The sequence below is a fragment of the Struthio camelus genome, chromosome 3, assembly GCF_040807025.1.
Source record: "Struthio camelus isolate bStrCam1 chromosome 3, bStrCam1.hap1, whole genome shotgun sequence".
Lineage (NCBI taxonomy): Eukaryota > Metazoa > Chordata > Aves > Struthioniformes > Struthionidae > Struthio > Struthio camelus.
The window spans coordinates 72,033,873-72,051,139 of NC_090944.1; the positions used below are offsets into that span (position 1 = coordinate 72,033,873).

Consider the following 17,267-nt stretch of genomic DNA (forward strand, 5'->3'; position numbering starts at 1 on the left):
GCAGCGGGGGCCACGGTCCCCGTGCGCCTCTGGCGCAGCACGTGGAGCGCGGGAGGATCCGTTTGTCAGTGTGCGATTGCTAGCAAATTTCAAGCCAGACCGGCCAGCAAGTAGGCTAAGAGGCTTTGGGGACGGCATTGAGGCGGCCGCGGGGGCTGGAGACCGGAGAGAGCGAGGGTCTGCGAGCTGGCTCCTGGAGGGAGCAGGGGATCTGAGCCAAGTCTGTGTTTATGTGTGTGGCCAGCCATGTGTCGCTGTGAATTGTCTAGGTGCGTGGGCATTTTGTGTGTGGGTGCCTGTTGGGAAGAGCTGCTCAGCCTGGCTGCTGGCTGGAGCTGGGAGCTGGGAGCTGGGAGCTGGGAGCTGGGAGCTGGGAGCTGGGAGCTGGGGCTGCGGCAGCCCCGCCTCCCTCGGGCCACCGCCTTCAGCACCTCCAAACGCTGAAGTCAGGCCCGGGGTCCGCAGAGCCCGACTGTGCGGAAGCACCTCAACCTCACGCACCAGCTCTTGGGCTCATCACTCTGTCTCCTGGGAGCAGTGCCCACCAAGAGACTGGGGGCCACGCATCACCTCTGGAGGTTCACGTCCCCTGCCTGTCTCGTTCTCACCAAGATGCTGAGGAGGACAGGGGCAGCAGCTCACCGCTACGGAGACAGAGGAAAAGGACAACATTACTGAGGGGAAAAAGGACAAGTAGCAATTCCTGCCTTCTCTAGAACAGTCAGTCCTGGTAGGGACCATCTGCCCCCTCTTCCATGCGCACTGAAATAAATTGTCCAGGCAAGCCCACCAAGAACACTGATTCTATTCAAGCTACCTTCTTGAATGCATCAGATGAGCTATTAGCTGGCTAAGAGCTCCCCTACCTCGTGGTTATCAAAGTAACTCCTAAAGATGGATGTGATTTTGGGGGGGAGAGGCTGTGGGGAGAGATTCCAAACACTTCCTACAGATACTCCTGCCTGCCTAAGGAAAAAGGAAAAAAAAAAAGAAGGAGCCAGCGCCCTCTGGGAATTTGAAGGAGGTTTAGAGACCTCTCCACTGCCACCGAGCTGAAGAAGACGAAGATGCCAGATTTCCTCTGTCAGGTGATTGCTGGGCAAACGCAGATGTCTGCACACGTTTCAGTGTCAGAGGCAGACACGGTGGGTGGGGGTTTCAAGCACCCTGAGGACCAGGTGAAAGATCCACCAGCATGTCCTCTGGGGTGGGGTCGCCAGCCTCACGGTTGTTATGCAGAGGCAGAAGGAGGAGAGGCGACCGCTCTGAAGGGTTCAGAGGTCAGTGGGACCAGCAGAGCAGTGGAGTGCAAACTTGCAGGAATAGGCCGTAATTACGGGAGCCAAGTCCCTCTGGCTCAAGCACCGAGGATGGCGTAGCTGATGGAGAAGAGGATCTCCGGGTACGTAAGAAGATGCAGCAGCCTTAGACCAAGCATCTGAGCCACACGCTTAGGAGGTGGGTTGGACAGAGGCTTTTGAGTGTGCTGGCTTCAGATTGACAGTCAAGAAGGAAAAGGCAGGCACCCAGCAACCAGTTCGACTGCTGCCTGTGAAAAAAGGAAATCCTGGGGCGTTGGAGGCCCCGGGTGGCCGGGGAGAGCCCTGCCCGTGGCCCCGGAGCTGCCCCGTGGCCCAGCCGCCGCATCACAATGTGCCGCCGCAGCACCCACGGTGACCTCGGCCGCGGCCACCAGCGTCCGTCCCGCAGTGCGGCTCTGTGCCAGCGCGGGGCAGCGTGGGGAGACACAGGCTCCCAGCGCAGTGGCACTGCCTGGCACGGGCACACTGCTTCACGTGCCCACTTGCGGCACCATGGGACAGGCGAACTGCTGCGGCGGGAGGCGTGCTGCCAGCCCCACTCCCAGCACGCAGGGATGGCCCAGGGACCTTCGCTGGGGGGCTCCTCGCCCCCGCCTCGGGCTCTTGGGCAGGGAAGCCTCCCAGCCCCGGCAGCCACCGAGCGCCTTCGTCTCGAGCAGGAGTCCCCAGCTCCTCCTCAGCGACCGTGTGCAGGTGACGCGCCACCAGCGCACCAAGGACAGGCACCTGCTGCTCTTCCCAGACGCCCTCGCTATTGCCAGCTTCAAGTAAGAATGGCAACCAGAGCCGTCCTTCCTCGCCGCCACGGCCTCTGCCAGCAGCCCCAGGGCACCGCGGCTCCCGCTGCAGGAGCAAGCGCCTCCGTGGGGCTGCCTGCACAGCCGCTGGCCCGCAGCCGACGCGCGCGGCTTCCTTTGAAGCCTGGCAGGGCTGCAAAAGCAAGGCGGCACGGGCTTTCTTGTAAACCCGAATGCTGGCGGGGGTGCCCACAGCTGGGCAGGGGAAGGCACTTTAGCCAAGGTCTTTGCATTTGCTCCTCCCTGAGCAGCTGCTGTCTGCAGCAAGTATCGGTACTGCCCAGCACGGCTTGTCCAAGCTTCTAGCATCCAAAAGCCCCATGGAGGGCGTCCAGAAGGCGGCCTTCCTCCTGTCCTCCCTGAGCGTCCGCTCTGCGGATGCCCTTTGCTCCCCACGAGCGCTCGTGGTCCAAATGAGCTGCAGTGCCCTGCCCGGCTGTCCCTAAGCTGCAGGGACAGACGCAGCGTCCCTTTAATTTGGGGAGGTGTAAGAGGGAAAGGACAGCCTTCTGGTTCGGGCCTCCTGAGCAGCAGCCCCTGACGAAGCGTCTGCTGGCATCGCTTCCCAGCAGCGACTCGACTCGTGGGCAGCGCCGCCTCGGTGTGGCCTGGGCCTGAGGCTCCTTTCTCCCGCGTGAGGCTCGCCGGTGGGGGGCCGCCCCAAGGCTCTGCCCCTGGGAAATGGCCCTGCCCTGGAGGAGTGCTGGGGCTGCCCCCAGCACGGCAACCTGCAAGTCGGTGCCTGCTCTTCTGCCCCGCAGATGTGGCTCCAGCTTCTGGCTGAAGCACCGGGTGCGCCTCAGCGAGCTGTGGGTGCTGTGCGGCGAGGATGAGGTGGCGCGTGGGCGCGAGGAAGCGGCGGCGGAGCTGGGCATCAAATGCAGCAATGCCCTCATCCTCGCCTGGCCCACCAACCTGTGTGTGGTCACTTTTGGGTGCGTCTTGGGGACAGGGAGTGTGGCGGTGGGGGGTGCAGGGCACCGCGCTCGCCTTGAGGCCTCCGTGGGCTTGCTGGGGCTCAGGTCAGGCTGTGGGGGGGTGAGAGGAGAGGCCCCGCTTTGGTTTCAGACCAGGACCCCGTGAGTCTTTGAAGGCGAGGACAGGCCCGCGGGGGCTGCTGCTTCCCGTTGGGTGAAGGCAAAGCCGTGGGCCTTCCCGGGAAGGGAGGGGAGCGAGCTCGTTTGCAGGAGGGCCAGAGCTCGCACAGAGGGGCAGGCTCTTGCGGCAAGTCCGTAGTCAAGCCACAGGCTCTGCCGGGCCCCGCGGCTGCCCTGCAGGAGCTGTTCAGGTCAGAGATTGTCCCCCGTGAACACCTCACGCTGCCGCCCCCTTCCCGCATGCCCCTGCCAGGGGACTCGCCCCGGCAGCTCTCTCCTCTTTCGCCTGCCTAACCGCTACAAGGGCTTTTGCTCTCCTGAAGCGAGGGAAGGCGAGAAGAGAAGAGGGAAGAAAGAGAGGTAGCTCCTCGAGAAGGACAGAGGAAGCCAGAGCTGCTGGCGAGTCCCTGTGCGGGCTCGGCCCCACGAGGCTCGGCCCTGGCCCTGGCCCTGGCCCTCTCCCCAGGTGGCGGGGGGATGTGTGTGGGGCCCGCGTCACCCCAAAGGGTGAGCAGCAGCGAGGTGCGAGGCTGTTTCTCCTTTTCGCTGCAGGTCGCAGGAGGTGAAGGAGCTCTGGCTCAGCACGCTCCTCAGGTAAGCCTTGCCAGGGAAGTCAGCCTGCGGAGACAAGGCTGAAGGCGGTGGCTGGAGAGCTCCAGGGGCAGCTCTCCCCGCAGTGTAGGTGGGGGAAAGGGAGACCCACTGCGCAGCGCAGCTCCTGGGCAGAACGGTGTGAGTTGCTGAGCCTTGTGACTGCCCATTAACCGCAACGCCACGGAGTTGTCAGCACAGCTCCTTGCGTGCATGGCTTGAGACGCCGAGCTGCCGCTTTCCGTTTCTGTACGGAGGAGGCCCGTAGTCAGCAGGACCCGGGGGCGTTACAGAGCGGTGCTGCCAGCGAGCAGTGCGGCAAGGTCCCGTGCGTCAGGGTGCCGTGGAAGTGCGGGCTGGCTGCAGGGGAGAGAGCGGAGAGGTGTCGGTGTGACAGGGCTCTTCCCTTGCCTCTGCCCTGTGCCCAGGCAACGCCGAGGAGCCCGGGAGCCCAGGGTCACCCGGCTGGCCTCCATTCGGCTTCTCGCCAAGGTGGTCGGCGTCTACAATCACGTAAGTGTCCCCGGCGTGTCCGCTGCACCCAGAGAGCCGCTTGGCTTTTGAGACCAGCCCCTGTGACGAGTTGCTCACGTTGGCTCTTTGTCCTCTTGCCTAGTCGGTGACACTGACTGCCAAGACCATTGAGACATTGATTTCGGTGGAGGTAAGCAGTGGCTCCCTCTGGCCCGGGCCCTTGCTGGGTGTTGGTGGGAGGTATTGTGGCAGAGTGGGGGCGGCTGCCCGGGAGGTGGCCAGGGCCCTGTGGGGCGCAGCGTGGAGGACCCAGCCGGCCGGCCGGCAGCAGCGGGGGAGCAGCACGGGGCTGCCCACTGCCTGCCATTGCCTGGGAGCGGGCAGAGCCCTTTGCAGGCCACTCTGGGCAGAAAGGGCCGGGAGCAGCCAGGGTGTCCCCAGGGCTGCCGGGCAGTTTTGGGAGGGAAGGTGGCAGGGGCCAAAGCCATCGAGACACCGGCCGCTTCCTCACCGGCGGCGTTTGGGAGGAAGTCCCCAGTGGCGCAGGAGAGCACGGGAAGGCAGCCTGTCCGCTCTCGGCCACCTCTGGACACCTGGTGTGGGGCTGTGCCTTTTCTGGCTGCAGCAGCAGCCTGAAAGGGCCCTGGGCTGGGTGCCTGTCGGGCAGGGCCTGGGGCGCTGCATGCAGCGCGAGCCCCGTGAGCTACAGAGCCGAGAGCTCCCTCGTCAGGGTCAGGGTGCCGACGAGCCAAATGGAAGACCAGGTTTGCAGGAGGGAAGCAGCAAGGCTTCGTTAGCCCCTGAGAGAACTCAGTGGCATTTGCCTAGCAAGTCTCTGGTGATGTTCTTGCCCTCCCTGCTGCCCAGCCTGCCTGGCTGAAGATTCAAAGGCGGAGAGAAGCAGTGGGACGAGCACTGGCCAGAGCGAAAGCGCAGAGGCGGACGCAGCCACCAACACCGGAGCTTGGGGCAGGCAGAGCGCACGCCGAAGGGCACACAGGTAGAAGGCTGGACGGGCTTGACTTTCATCCCCTTCCCCATCTCTTCCCCTTCCCACCGACAAACGCTGATATACCCCGGCCCTGATTTCCTGAGCCCGGTCCGTTGTCTCTACGGGAGGAGAGCGAGAAGTAGGCTTCCCTTACAGACAGGAGAGAGACCAGGGTCTGCAAGGGCCCACACCGAAAGCTGCTGGACGTTTGGAGTTGGGGTTTGTTGCTTTCCTGCGCAGAAGTCCTTCTGCTGCCCATGCCCTGGAGACAGTTTGCCCTGCTGAGTCGTCAGCAGCAGTGTCGGCAGCATGACTTGAACTTGAAAGCTGAACAGAATGCAACCTGCAGCATTCCTCCTGCTTTTGCTTTCCAGAGCTGCATGCAGAAGAGCCTCTCAAGCATGCAGTATTGGTGCACGTGGCAAGTCAGGCAGCTGCCCCTGCGGACACACCACGCTCGCCCCTCTCTGCCCAAAGAGAACGAGGAAGAGATGTGGCCACCCAAGTCGGACAAGGAGAGGTATGAGGCACCCTCTGGGCCACAAGCACTGTCCCAGAGTGTCCCATGGACAAAGCAAGTTGCTCGTGCGCAACTGAGCAGAGACGCTGGGGACCTGGGGACCTTCTCCTCAGAGAAGGCATAAGCCCATGGTTTCCCGTGTCTGCTGCGAGGGGAGCGGCAGCGCTGCTTCTGCAGATGCTGTGGCCGTGCTGCTTTCAGCTCCAAATGGCAGTGCTGGGCAGTGCTGCTCTCCCCCGTAGCGATAGCCCTGCAGGCCGAGCGGGGTTGGGAAGGCAGAGGTGAGCAGAGAGGAGGTGCAGGGGAGCGCTCGGCCTCTTCCTGGCAGCTGCCAAGGTGGCTGCAAGGAGGTGTGTGGTGTTGCCGCGTCCATGCGACAGGCTGAGTCTCCCGCCGGCCCACCGGTCGTGTAGCCCGCGCCTGTGTTTGTGCCTCCTGCCACAGCTGACATAGGGGCCGCCACCTGCACTTCTCCTTGCCAAGAGGCTAAGGATGACGGTGATCTCAAGTGGTTTCTCTGTGTCCCACTGACACCCAGCTGCACGAGCTCGACTTTGATGCTGAGGTCCAGCCCCTCGTGGAAGACTTGGTTGAGAAAGCGATGGAGAAAGCGTTTGCGGCCATCCAGCGGGAAGAAGAAGAAGAGCTGGCCAAGCTGCAGCCACTTGAGGCGGCGGATGGGGAACTGCCTTGTGCAGGGTGTGCTGAGCCACAGCGCCTGGAGGAGCGGGAGAAGCAGGGCCAAGAGGAGAAGGTAGGAGTCCTGAAGAGCAACGCAGGCCGGCCCGAATGGTCCTTGTGAGCATCGACATGATTTGCAGCCCAGAAAGGCAAGACTCTAAGGAAGTATGGTTGTAACTGTGCAAATGCCAAAGAAAGTGCTGAAGCAGCTGCCGCTGAGGCACGTGTGTGCAGAGTGAGGTGGCTGCGCTTCCTGCAGGAAAGGAGGTGGGAGGTGGAGTGTTGGAAGCCGGAGGTGCAGCACCAGTTGCCGTTCAGGCTCCTGCCCAGAGCAGCGCGACGGAAGAGGTCCTACGATACTGTGGGGCACATACCTGAGGGTACCTTCAGCCCCAGGCAGAGAGGCAGTTGTGGCTGAGGCCCCTCTGCAAAGGCAGGCCAGAAACGGCTCCACTCCCTGCGCTTCACATGTGCAGGAGCGGTGGTGGCTGATGTGCTCCTGGCCTCTTCCCTGCCTTCCCAGCAGCATCTCTTCCTGGCCTTGTCTTTGGTGTGGGTGCTGCCGCCTGTCCCTTCTTTTTGGCTGCCCTTCGTTCCTCTAGCTGCGTGTGCCTTCTTCCCAATTCCTCTTCCCGCTCTCCTCAGGCGCAAAACGGGGACGGCGGCGGCACCTCTGCCTTGGGGCCTGCAGGCACTGCAGCGGCTGCAAGTGAAGTGGCTGTGCAGCTGGAAGGCGGGAGCGACAGCCTCCCCGAGGGACCGGAGCGCACAGAAGCAGTTGTCGTTGCGGTCCCTGGCACACCTGAGGCAGAAGAGGAAACTCCTGCCTTGGACTCCCGCGACCAAGCGTGGGCTCAAGGAGCTCCTGGTGAGGCGGCACCCCCGCAGGGAGAGCCTGGGCTGCCTGCCTTGCAAAGCACAGAAGTGCCCGCTGCCGAGCTGGCCGTGCAGAAGGAGATGCAAGCCTCTGCCCTCACGCCAGAAACAACTGGCTCAGAAGCAGCGGCAGCGGCCGGGCAGAGTGTGACCGAGGGGGCTTGCGTGCAGGTGGCTGCGAAAGGGCCCATCTTGGAACCCCCAAGCGCAGAAAGAACAACAAGAGAAGGGCTTCCCCAGAGCGATGAGACCGCAGGCGGCACAATACAAGGTGCCGTCCTCCAAACCGAAACACCCTCGCAGCGTGGAAATAGTGAGGGTAGCAAACTGGAAGATGCCGTCCTCAGTGGGGACTCAGCAGGCTCTGTCCCTGCAGCCCCCGCACAGCTTGAAGGAGACGACCTGTCTGCCTGAGCATCATCAGGCATGGCTATCACTGGCACCGGGAGCGCTGTCCTCCCTGACAGAAGTCGGAAGAAACGTGAAACACAAGGCAGCGGAGCTGAAGAAGAGCCTGTGGAAGCAGGACGAGAAGTCCTCGAAACCTCAGGCTGTGAAGGCGTTCAGACGGAAGAAAACGAAGCGGAGCAAGTGGTGGAAAGAGGAGGCCAAGAAGTAGGAGGCTCTGGCACCCTGGCAGCTGTGAGAGGTGATGTCCATTACTGCCCTGCTGTCCAGCAAGAGGTTTTACGTGGGCCAGAGGAAGGCCCTGGCTCAGCCTTCCCTGGAGCCAAGGGCTCGGAGGTGCCAGCGCCAGCTGCAGCCCTCGAAGAGCCTGTCGCTGCCGAAACCGTGATGCTCGCAGACACGGCAGCCAAAACGTTACAGCCCTTGGCAGGCAGGCCTGGGCAATTGGCTCCTGAAGGAATCCCAAGGGCTACGGTTTGCCGGGTTCTGTGCTACAAGGCTCTCATCTCCACACGGCCAAAGGAGCAGAGGGGAACAGGGACAGGAGAGGGAACCAAATCCCCTCACTGGAGAAAGGAGCAGCCTGGCCGCGCTCCCGTCTTCGCATTAAATGCCGTCCGTTTCTAACTATTTTCCTGGGTGGGGAGACTCTCTGTTCTGTGTGCCTGTGTGTGGCTGGAGGGGCACGTGCCAGCGACGGGGTGTCGCAGCGGGGGCCACGGTCCCCGTGCGCCTCTGGCGCAGCACGTGGAGCGCGGGAGGATCCGTTTGTCAGTGTGCGATTGCTAGCAAATTTCAAGCCAGACCGGCCAGCAAGTAGGCTAAGAGGCTTTGGGGACGGCATTGAGGCGGCCGCGGGGGCTGGAGACCGGAGAGAGCGAGGGTCTGCGAGCTGGCTCCTGGAGGGAGCAGGGGATCTGAGCCAAGTCTGTGTTTATGTGTGTGGCCAGCCATGTGTCGCTGTGAATTGTCTAGGTGCGTGGGCATTTTGTGTGTGGGTGCCTGTTGGGAAGAGCTGCTCAGCCTGGCTGCTGGCTGGAGCTGGGAGCTGGGAGCTGGGAGCTGGGAGCTGGGAGCTGGGAGCTGGGAGCTGGGAGCTGGGGCTGCGGCAGCCCCGCCTCCCTCGGGCCACCGCCTTCGGCACCTCCAAACGCTGAAGTCAGGCCCAGTCAGGCCCGGGGTCCGCAGAGCCCGACTGTGCGGAAGCACCTCAACCTCACGCACCAGCTCTTGGGCTCATCACTCTGTCTCCTGGGAGCAGTGCCCACCAAGAGACTGGGGGCCACGCATCACCTCTGGAGGTTCACGTCCCCTGCCTGTCTCGTTCTCACCAAGATGCTGAGGAGGACAGGGGCAGCAGCTCACCGCTACGGAGACAGAGGAAAAGGACAACATTACTGAGGGGAAAAAGGACAAGTAGCAATTCCTGCCTTCTCTAGAACAGTCAGTCCTGGTAGGGACCATCTGCCCCCTCTTCCATGCGCACTGAAATAAATTGTCCAGGCAAGCCCACCAAGAACACTGATTCTATTCAAGCTACCTTCTTGAATGCATCAGATGAGCTATTAGCTGGCTAAGAGCTCCCCTACCTCGTGGTTATCAAAGTAACTCCTAAAGATGGATGTGATTTTGGGGGGGAGAGGCTGTGGGGAGAGATTCCAAACACTTCCTACAGATACTCCTGCCTGCCTAAGGAAAAAGGAAAAAAAAAAAGAAGGAGCCAGCGCCCTCTGGGAATTTGAAGGAGGTTTAGAGACCTCTCCACTGCCACCGAGCTGAAGAAGACGAAGATGCCAGATTTCCTCTGTCAGGTGATTGCTGGGCAAACGCAGATGTCTGCACACGTTTCAGTGTCAGAGGCAGACACGGTGGGTGGGGGTTTCAAGCACCCTGAGGACCAGGTGAAAGATCCACCAGCATGTCCTCTGGGGTGGGGTCGCCAGCCTCACGGTTGTTATGCAGAGGCAGAAGGAGGAGAGGCGACCGCTCTGAAGGGTTCAGAGGTCAGTGGGACCAGCAGAGCAGTGGAGTGCAAACTTGCAGGAATAGGCCGTAATTACGGGAGCCAAGTCCCTCTGGCTCAAGCACCGAGGATGGCGTAGCTGATGGAGAAGAGGATCTCCGGGTACGTAAGAAGATGCAGCAGCCTTAGACCAAGCATCTGAGCCACACGCTTAGGAGGTGGGTTGGACAGAGGCTTTTGAGTGTGCTGGCTTCAGATTGACAGTCAAGAAGGAAAAGGCAGGCACCCAGCAACCAGTTCGACTGCTGCCTGTGAAAAAAGGAAATCCTGGGGCGTTGGAGGCCCCGGGTGGCCGGGGAGAGCCCTGCCCGTGGCCCCGGAGCTGCCCCGTGGCCCAGCCGCCGCATCACAATGTGCCGCCGCAGCACCCACAGTGACCTCGGCCGCGGCCACCAGCGTCCGTCCCGCAGTGCGGCTCTGTGCCAGCGCGGGGCAGCGTGGGGAGACACAGGCTCCCAGCGCAGTGGCACTGCCTGGCACGGGCACACTGCTTCACGTGCCCACTTGCGGCACCATGGGACAGGCGAACTGCTGCGGCGGGAGGCGTGCTGCCAGCCCCACTCCCAGCACGCAGGGATGGCCCAGGGACCTTCGCCGGGGGGCTCCTCGCCCCCGCCTCGGGCTCTTGGGCAGGGAAGCCTCCCAGCCCCGGCAGCCACCGAGCGCCTTCGTCTCGAGCAGGAGTCCCCAGCTCCTCCTCAGCGACCGTGTGCAGGTGACGCGCCACCAGCGCACCAAGGACAGGCACCTGCTGCTCTTCCCAGACGCCCTCGCTATTGCCAGCTTCAAGTAAGAATGGCAACCAGAGCCGTCCTTCCTCGCCGCCACGGCCTCTGCCAGCAGCCCCAGGGCACCGCGGCTCCCGCTGCAGGAGCAAGCGCCTCCGTGGGGCTGCCTGCACAGCCGCTGGCCCGCAGCCGACGCGCGCGGCTTCCTTTGAAGCCTGGCAGGGCTGCAAAAGCAAGGCGGCACGGGCTTTCTTGTAAACCCGAATGCTGGCGGGGGTGCCCACAGCTGGGCAGGGGAAGGCACTTTAGCCAAGGTCTTTGCATTTGCTCCTCCCTGAGCAGCTGCTGTCTGCAGCAAGTATCGGTACTGCCCAGCACGGCTTGTCCAAGCTTCTAGCATCCAAAAGCCCCATGGAGGGCGTCCAGAAGGCGGCCTTCCTCCTGTCCTCCCTGAGCGTCCGCTCTGCGGATGCCCTTTGCTCCCCACGAGCGCTCGTGGTCCAAATGAGCTGCAGTGCCCTGCCCGGCTGTCCCTAAGCTGCAGGGACAGACGCAGCGTCCCTTTAATTTGGGGAGGTGTAAGAGGGAAAGGACAGCCTTCTGGTTCGGGCCTCCTGAGCAGCAGCCCCTGACGAAGCGTCTGCTGGCATCGCTTCCCAGCAGCGACTCGACTCGTGGGCAGCGCCGCCTCGGTGTGGCCTGGGCCTGAGGCTCCTTTCTCCCGCGTGAGGCTCGCCGGTGGGGGGCCGCCCCAAGGCTCTGCCCCTGGGAAATGGCCCTGCCCTGGAGGAGTGCTGGGGCTGCCCCCAGCACGGCAACCTGCAAGTCGGTGCCTGCTCTTCTGCCCCGCAGATGTGGCTCCAGCTTCTGGCTGAAGCACCGGGTGCGCCTCAGCGAGCTGTGGGTGCTGTGCGGCGAGGATGAGGTGGCGCGTGGGCGCGAGGAAGCGGCGGCGGAGCTGGGCATCAAATGCAGCAATGCCCTCATCCTCGCCTGGCCCACCAACCTGTGTGTGGTCACTTTTGGGTGCGTCTTGGGGACAGGGAGTGTGGCGGTGGGGGGTGCAGGGCACCGCGCTCGCCTTGAGGCCTCCGTGGGCTTGCTGGGGCTCAGGTCAGGCTGTGGGGGGGTGAGAGGAGAGGCCCCGCTTTGGTTTCAGACCAGGACCCCGTGAGTCTTTGAAGGCGAGGACAGGCCCGCGGGGGCTGCTGCTTCCCGTTGGGTGAAGGCAAAGCCGTGGGCCTTCCCGGGAAGGGAGGGGAGCGAGCTCGTTTGCAGGAGGGCCAGAGCTCGCACAGAGGGGCAGGCTCTTGCGGCAAGTCCGTAGTCAAGCCACAGGCTCTGCCGGGCCCCGCGGCTGCCCTGCAGGAGCTGTTCAGGTCAGAGATTGTCCCCCGTGAACACCTCACGCTGCCGCCCCCTTCCCGCATGCCCCTGCCAGGGGACTCGCCCCGGCAGCTCTCTCCTCTTTCGCCTGCCTAACCGCTACAAGGGCTTTTGCTCTCCTGAAGCGAGGGAAGGCGAGAAGAGAAGAGGGAAGAAAGAGAGGTAGCTCCTCGAGAAGGACAGAGGAAGCCAGAGCTGCTGGCGAGTCCCTGTGCGGGCTCGGCCCCACGAGGCTCGGCCCTGGCCCTGGCCCTGGCCCTCTCCCCAGGTGGCGGGGGGATGTGTGTGGGGCCCGCGTCACCCCAAAGGGTGAGCAGCAGCGAGGTGCGAGGCTGTTTCTCCTTTTCGCTGCAGGTCGCAGGAGGTGAAGGAGCTCTGGCTCAGCACGCTCCTCAGGTAAGCCTTGCCAGGGAAGTCAGCCTGCGGAGACAAGGCTGAAGGCGGTGGCTGGAGAGCTCCAGGGGCAGCTCTCCCCGCAGTGTAGGTGGGGGAAAGGGAGACCCACTGCGCAGCGCAGCTCCTGGGCAGAACGGTGTGAGTTGCTGAGCCTTGTGACTGCCCATTAACCGCAACGCCACGGAGTTGTCAGCACAGCTCCTTGCGTGCATGGCTTGAGACGCCGAGCTGCCGCTTTCCGTTTCTGTACGGAGGAGGCCCGTAGTCAGCAGGACCCGGGGGCGTTACAGAGCGGTGCTGCCAGCGAGCAGTGCGGCAAGGTCCCGTGCGTCAGGGTGCCGTGGAAGTGCGGGCTGGCTGCAGGGGAGAGAGCGGAGAGGTGTCGGTGTGACAGGGCTCTTCCCTTGCCTCTGCCCTGTGCCCAGGCAACGCCGAGGAGCCCGGGAGCCCAGGGTCACCCGGCTGGCCTCCATTCGGCTTCTCGCCAAGGTGGTCGGCGTCTACAATCACGTAAGTGTCCCCGGCGTGTCCGCTGCACCCAGAGAGCCGCTTGGCTTTTGAGACCAGCCCCTGTGACGAGTTGCTCACGTTGGCTCTTTGTCCTCTTGCCTAGTCGGTGACACTGACTGCCAAGACCATTGAGACATTGATTTCGGTGGAGGTAAGCAGTGGCTCCCTCTGGCCCGGGCCCTTGCTGGGTGTTGGTGGGAGGTATTGTGGCAGAGTGGGGGCGGCTGCCCGGGAGGTGGCCAGGGCCCTGTGGGGCGCAGCGTGGAGGACCCAGCCGGCCGGCCGGCAGCAGCGGGGGAGCAGCACGGGGCTGCCCACTGCCTGCCATTGCCTGGGAGCGGGCAGAGCCCTTTGCAGGCCACTCTGGGCAGAAAGGGCCGGGAGCAGCCAGGGTGTCCCCAGGGCTGCCGGGCAGTTTTGGGAGGGAAGGTGGCAGGGGCCAAAGCCATCGAGACACCGGCCGCTTCCTCACCGGCGGCGTTTGGGAGGAAGTCCCCAGTGGCGCAGGAGAGCACGGGAAGGCAGCCTGTCCGCTCTCGGCCACCTCTGGACGCCTGGTGTGGGGCTGTGCCTTTTCTGGCTGCAGCAGCAGCCTGAAAGGGCCCTGGGCTGGGTGCCTGTCGGGCAGGGCCTGGGGCGCTGCATGCAGCGCGAGCCCCGTGAGCTACAGAGCCGAGAGCTCCCTCGTCAGGGTCAGGGTGCCGACGAGCCAAATGGAAGACCAGGTTTGCAGGAGGGAAGCAGCAAGGCTTCGTTAGCCCCTGAGAGAACTCAGTGGCATTTGCCTAGCAAGTCTCTGGTGATGTTCTTGCCCTCCCTGCTGCCCAGCCTGCCTGGCTGAAGATTCAAAGGCGGAGAGAAGCAGTGGGACGAGCACTGGCCAGAGCGAAAGCGCAGAGGCGGACGCAGCCACCAACACCGGAGCTTGGGGCAGGCAGAGCGCACGCCGAAGGGCACACAGGTAGAAGGCTGGACGGGCTTGACTTTCATCCCCTTCCCCATCTCTTCCCCTTCCCACCGACAAACGCTGATATACCCCGGCCCTGATTTCCTGAGCCCGGTCCGTTGTCTCTACGGGAGGAGAGCGAGAAGTAGGCTTCCCTTACAGACAGGAGAGAGACCAGGGTCTGCAAGGGCCCACACCGAAAGCTGCTGGACGTTTGGAGTTGGGGTTTGTTGCTTTCCTGCGCAGAAGTCCTTCTGCTGCCCATGCCCTGGAGACAGTTTGCCCTGCTGAGTCGTCAGCAGCAGTGTCGGCAGCATGACTTGAACTTGAAAGCTGAACAGAATGCAACCTGCAGCATTCCTCCTGCTTTTGCTTTCCAGAGCTGCATGCAGAAGAGCCTCTCAAGCATGCAGTATTGGTGCACGTGGCAAGTCAGGCAGCTGCCCCTGCGGACACACCACGCTCGCCCCTCTCTGCCCAAAGAGAACGAGGAAGAGATGTGGCCACCCAAGTCGGACAAGGAGAGGTATGAGGCACCCTCTGGGCCACAAGCACTGTCCCAGAGTGTCCCATGGACAAAGCAAGTTGCTCGTGCGCAACTGAGCAGAGACGCTGGGGACCTGGGGACCTTCTCCTCAGAGAAGGCATAAGCCCATGGTTTCCCGTGTCTGCTGCGAGGGGAGCGGCAGCGCTGCTTCTGCAGATGCTGTGGCCGTGCTGCTTTCAGCTCCAAATGGCAGTGCTGGGCAGTGCTGCTCTCCCCCGTAGCGATAGCCCTGCAGGCCGAGCGGGGTTGGGAAGGCAGAGGTGAGCAGAGAGGAGGTGCAGGGGAGCGCTCGGCCTCTTCCTGGCAGCTGCCAAGGTGGCTGCAAGGAGGTGTGTGGTGTTGCCGCGTCCATGCGACAGGCTGAGTCTCCCGCCGGCCCACCGGTCGTGTAGCCCGCGCCTGTGTTTGTGCCTCCTGCCACAGCTGACATAGGGGCCGCCACCTGCACTTCTCCTTGCCAAGAGGCTAAGGATGACGGTGATCTCAAGTGGTTTCTCTGTGTCCCACTGACACCCAGCTGCACGAGCTCGACTTTGATGCTGAGGTCCAGCCCCTCGTGGAAGACTTGGTTGAGAAAGCGATGGAGAAAGCGTTTGCGGCCATCCAGCGGGAAGAAGAAGAAGAGCTGGCCAAGCTGCAGCCACTTGAGGCGGCGGATGGGGAACTGCCTTGTGCAGGGTGTGCTGAGCCACAGCGCCTGGAGGAGCGGGAGAAGCAGGGCCAAGAGGAGAAGGTAGGAGTCCTGAAGAGCAACGCAGGCCGGCCCGAATGGTCCTTGTGAGCATCGACATGATTTGCAGCCCAGAAAGGCAAGACTCTAAGGAAGTATGGTTGTAACTGTGCAAATGCCAAAGAAAGTGCTGAAGCAGCTGCCGCTGAGGCACGTGTGTGCAGAGTGAGGTGGCTGCGCTTCCTGCAGGAAAGGAGGTGGGAGGTGGAGTGTTGGAAGCCAGAGGTGCAGCACCAGTTGCCGTTCAGGCTCCTGCCCAGAGCAGCGCGACGGAAGAGGTCCTACGATACTGTGGGGCACATACCTGAGGGTACCTTCAGCCCCAGGCAGAGAGGCAGTTGTGGCTGAGGCCCCTCTGCAAAGGCAGGCCAGAAACGGCTCCACTCCCTGCGCTTCACATGTGCAGGAGCGGTGGTGGCTGATGTGCTCCTGGCCTCTTCCCTGCCTTCCCAGCAGCATCTCTTCCTGGCCTTGTCTTTGGTGTGGGTGCTGCCGCCTGTCCCTTCTTTTTGGCTGCCCTTCGTTCCTCTAGCTGCGTGTGCCTTCTTCCCAATTCCTCTTCCCGCTCTCCTCAGGCGCAAAACGGGGACGGCGGCGGCACCTCTGCCTTGGGGCCTGCAGGCACTGCAGCGGCTGCAAGTGAAGTGGCTGTGCAGCTGGAAGGCGGGAGCGACAGCCTCCCCGAGGGACCGGAGCGCACAGAAGCAGTTGTCGTTGCGGTCCCTGGCACACCTGAGGCAGAAGAGGAAACTCCTGCCTTGGACTCCCGCGACCAAGCGTGGGCTCAAGGAGCTCCTGGTGAGGCGGCACCCCCGCAGGGAGAGCCTGGGCTGCCTGCCTTGCAAAGCACAGAAGTGCCCGCTGCCGAGCTGGCCGTGCAGAAGGAGATGCAAGCCTCTGCCCTCACGCCAGAAACAACTGGCTCAGAAGCAGCGGCAGCGGCCGGGCAGAGTGTGACCGAGGGGGCTTGCGTGCAGGTGGCTGCGAAAGGGCCCATCTTGGAACCCCCAAGCGCAGAAAGAACAACAAGAGAAGGGCTTCCCCAGAGCGATGAGACCGCAGGCGGCACAATACAAGGTGCCGTCCTCCAAACCGAAACACCCTCGCAGCGTGGAAATAGTGAGGGTAGCAAACTGGAAGATGCCGTCCTCAGTGGGGACTCAGCAGGCTCTGTCCCTGCAGCCCCCGCACAGCTTGAAGGAGACGACCTGTCTGCCTGAGCATCATCAGGCATGGCTATCACTGGCACCGGGAGCGCTGTCCTCCCTGACAGAAGTCGGAAGAAACGTGAAACACAAGGCAGCGGAGCTGAAGAAGAGCCTGTGGAAGCAGGACGAGAAGTCCTCGAAACCTCAGGCTGTGAAGGCGTTCAGACGGAAGAAAACGAAGCGGAGCAAGTGGTGGAAAGAGGAGGCCAAGAAGTAGGAGGCTCTGGCACCCTGGCAGCTGTGAGAGGTGATGTCCATTACTGCCCTGCTGTCCAGCAAGAGGTTTTACGTGGGCCAGAGGAAGGCCCTGGCTCAGCCTTCCCTGGAGCCAAGGGCTCGGAGGTGCCAGCGCCAGCTGCAGCCCTCGAAGAGCCTGTCGCTGCCGAAACCGTGATGCTCGCAGACACGGCAGCCAAAACGTTACAGCCCTTGGCAGGCAGGCCTGGGCAATTGGCTCCTGAAGGAATCCCAAGGGCTACGGTTTGCCGGGTTCTGTGCTACAAGGCTCTCATCTCCACACGGCCAAAGGAGCAGAGGGGAACAGGGACAGGAGAGGGAACCAAATCCCCTCACTGGAGAAAGGAGCAGCCTGGCCGCGCTCCCGTCTTCGCATTAAATGCCGTCCGTTTCTAACTATTTTCCTGGGTGGGGAGACTCTCTGTTCTGTGTGCCTGTGTGTGGCTGGAGGGGCACGTGCCAGCGACGGGGTGTCGCAGCGGGGGCCACGGTCCCCGTGCGCCTCTGGCGCAGCACGTGGAGCGCGGGAGGATCCGTTTGTCAGTGTGCGATTGCTAGCAAATTTCAAGCCAGACCGGCCAGCAAGTAGGCTAAGAGGCTTTGGGGACGGCATTGAGGCGGCCGCGGGGGCTGGAGACCGGAGAGAGCGAGGGTCTGCGAGCTGGCTCCTGGAGGGAGCAGGGGATCTGAGCCAAGTCTGTGTTTATGTGTGTGGCCAGCCATGTGTCGCTGTGAATTGTCTAGGTGCGTGGGCATTTTGTGTGTGGGTGCCTGTTGGGAAGAGCTGCTCAGCCTGGCT

At 62.9% G+C, this 17,267-nt stretch overlaps 2 protein-coding genes across 2 annotated transcripts; both read left to right on the forward strand.

The window, feature by feature from the left end:
• The first annotated feature begins 1,382 nt into the window (after nt 1-1,382).
• On the forward strand, nt 1,383-8,298 carry LOC138066608 (uncharacterized). Its single transcript, XM_068936494.1, has 10 exons — nt 1,383-1,402; nt 1,934-2,089; nt 2,881-3,054; nt 3,769-3,810; nt 4,236-4,320; nt 4,424-4,471; nt 5,149-5,281; nt 5,647-5,792; nt 6,331-6,546; nt 7,119-8,298. Exons 1-10 carry the CDS (start codon nt 1,383-1,385, stop codon nt 7,761-7,763), a joined length of 1,665 nt encoding a protein of 554 aa, XP_068792595.1. The 3' UTR covers nt 7,764-8,298.
• A 1,564-nt stretch (nt 8,299-9,862) lies between these two features.
• On the forward strand, nt 9,863-16,778 carry LOC138066609 (uncharacterized). Its single transcript, XM_068936495.1, has 10 exons — nt 9,863-9,882; nt 10,414-10,569; nt 11,361-11,534; nt 12,249-12,290; nt 12,716-12,800; nt 12,904-12,951; nt 13,629-13,761; nt 14,127-14,272; nt 14,811-15,026; nt 15,599-16,778. The coding sequence occupies exons 1-10, from the start codon at nt 9,863-9,865 to the stop codon at nt 16,241-16,243; spliced, it is 1,665 nt and encodes a 554-aa protein (XP_068792596.1). The 3' UTR covers nt 16,244-16,778.
• The last annotated feature ends 489 nt before the right edge of the window (nt 16,779-17,267 follow it).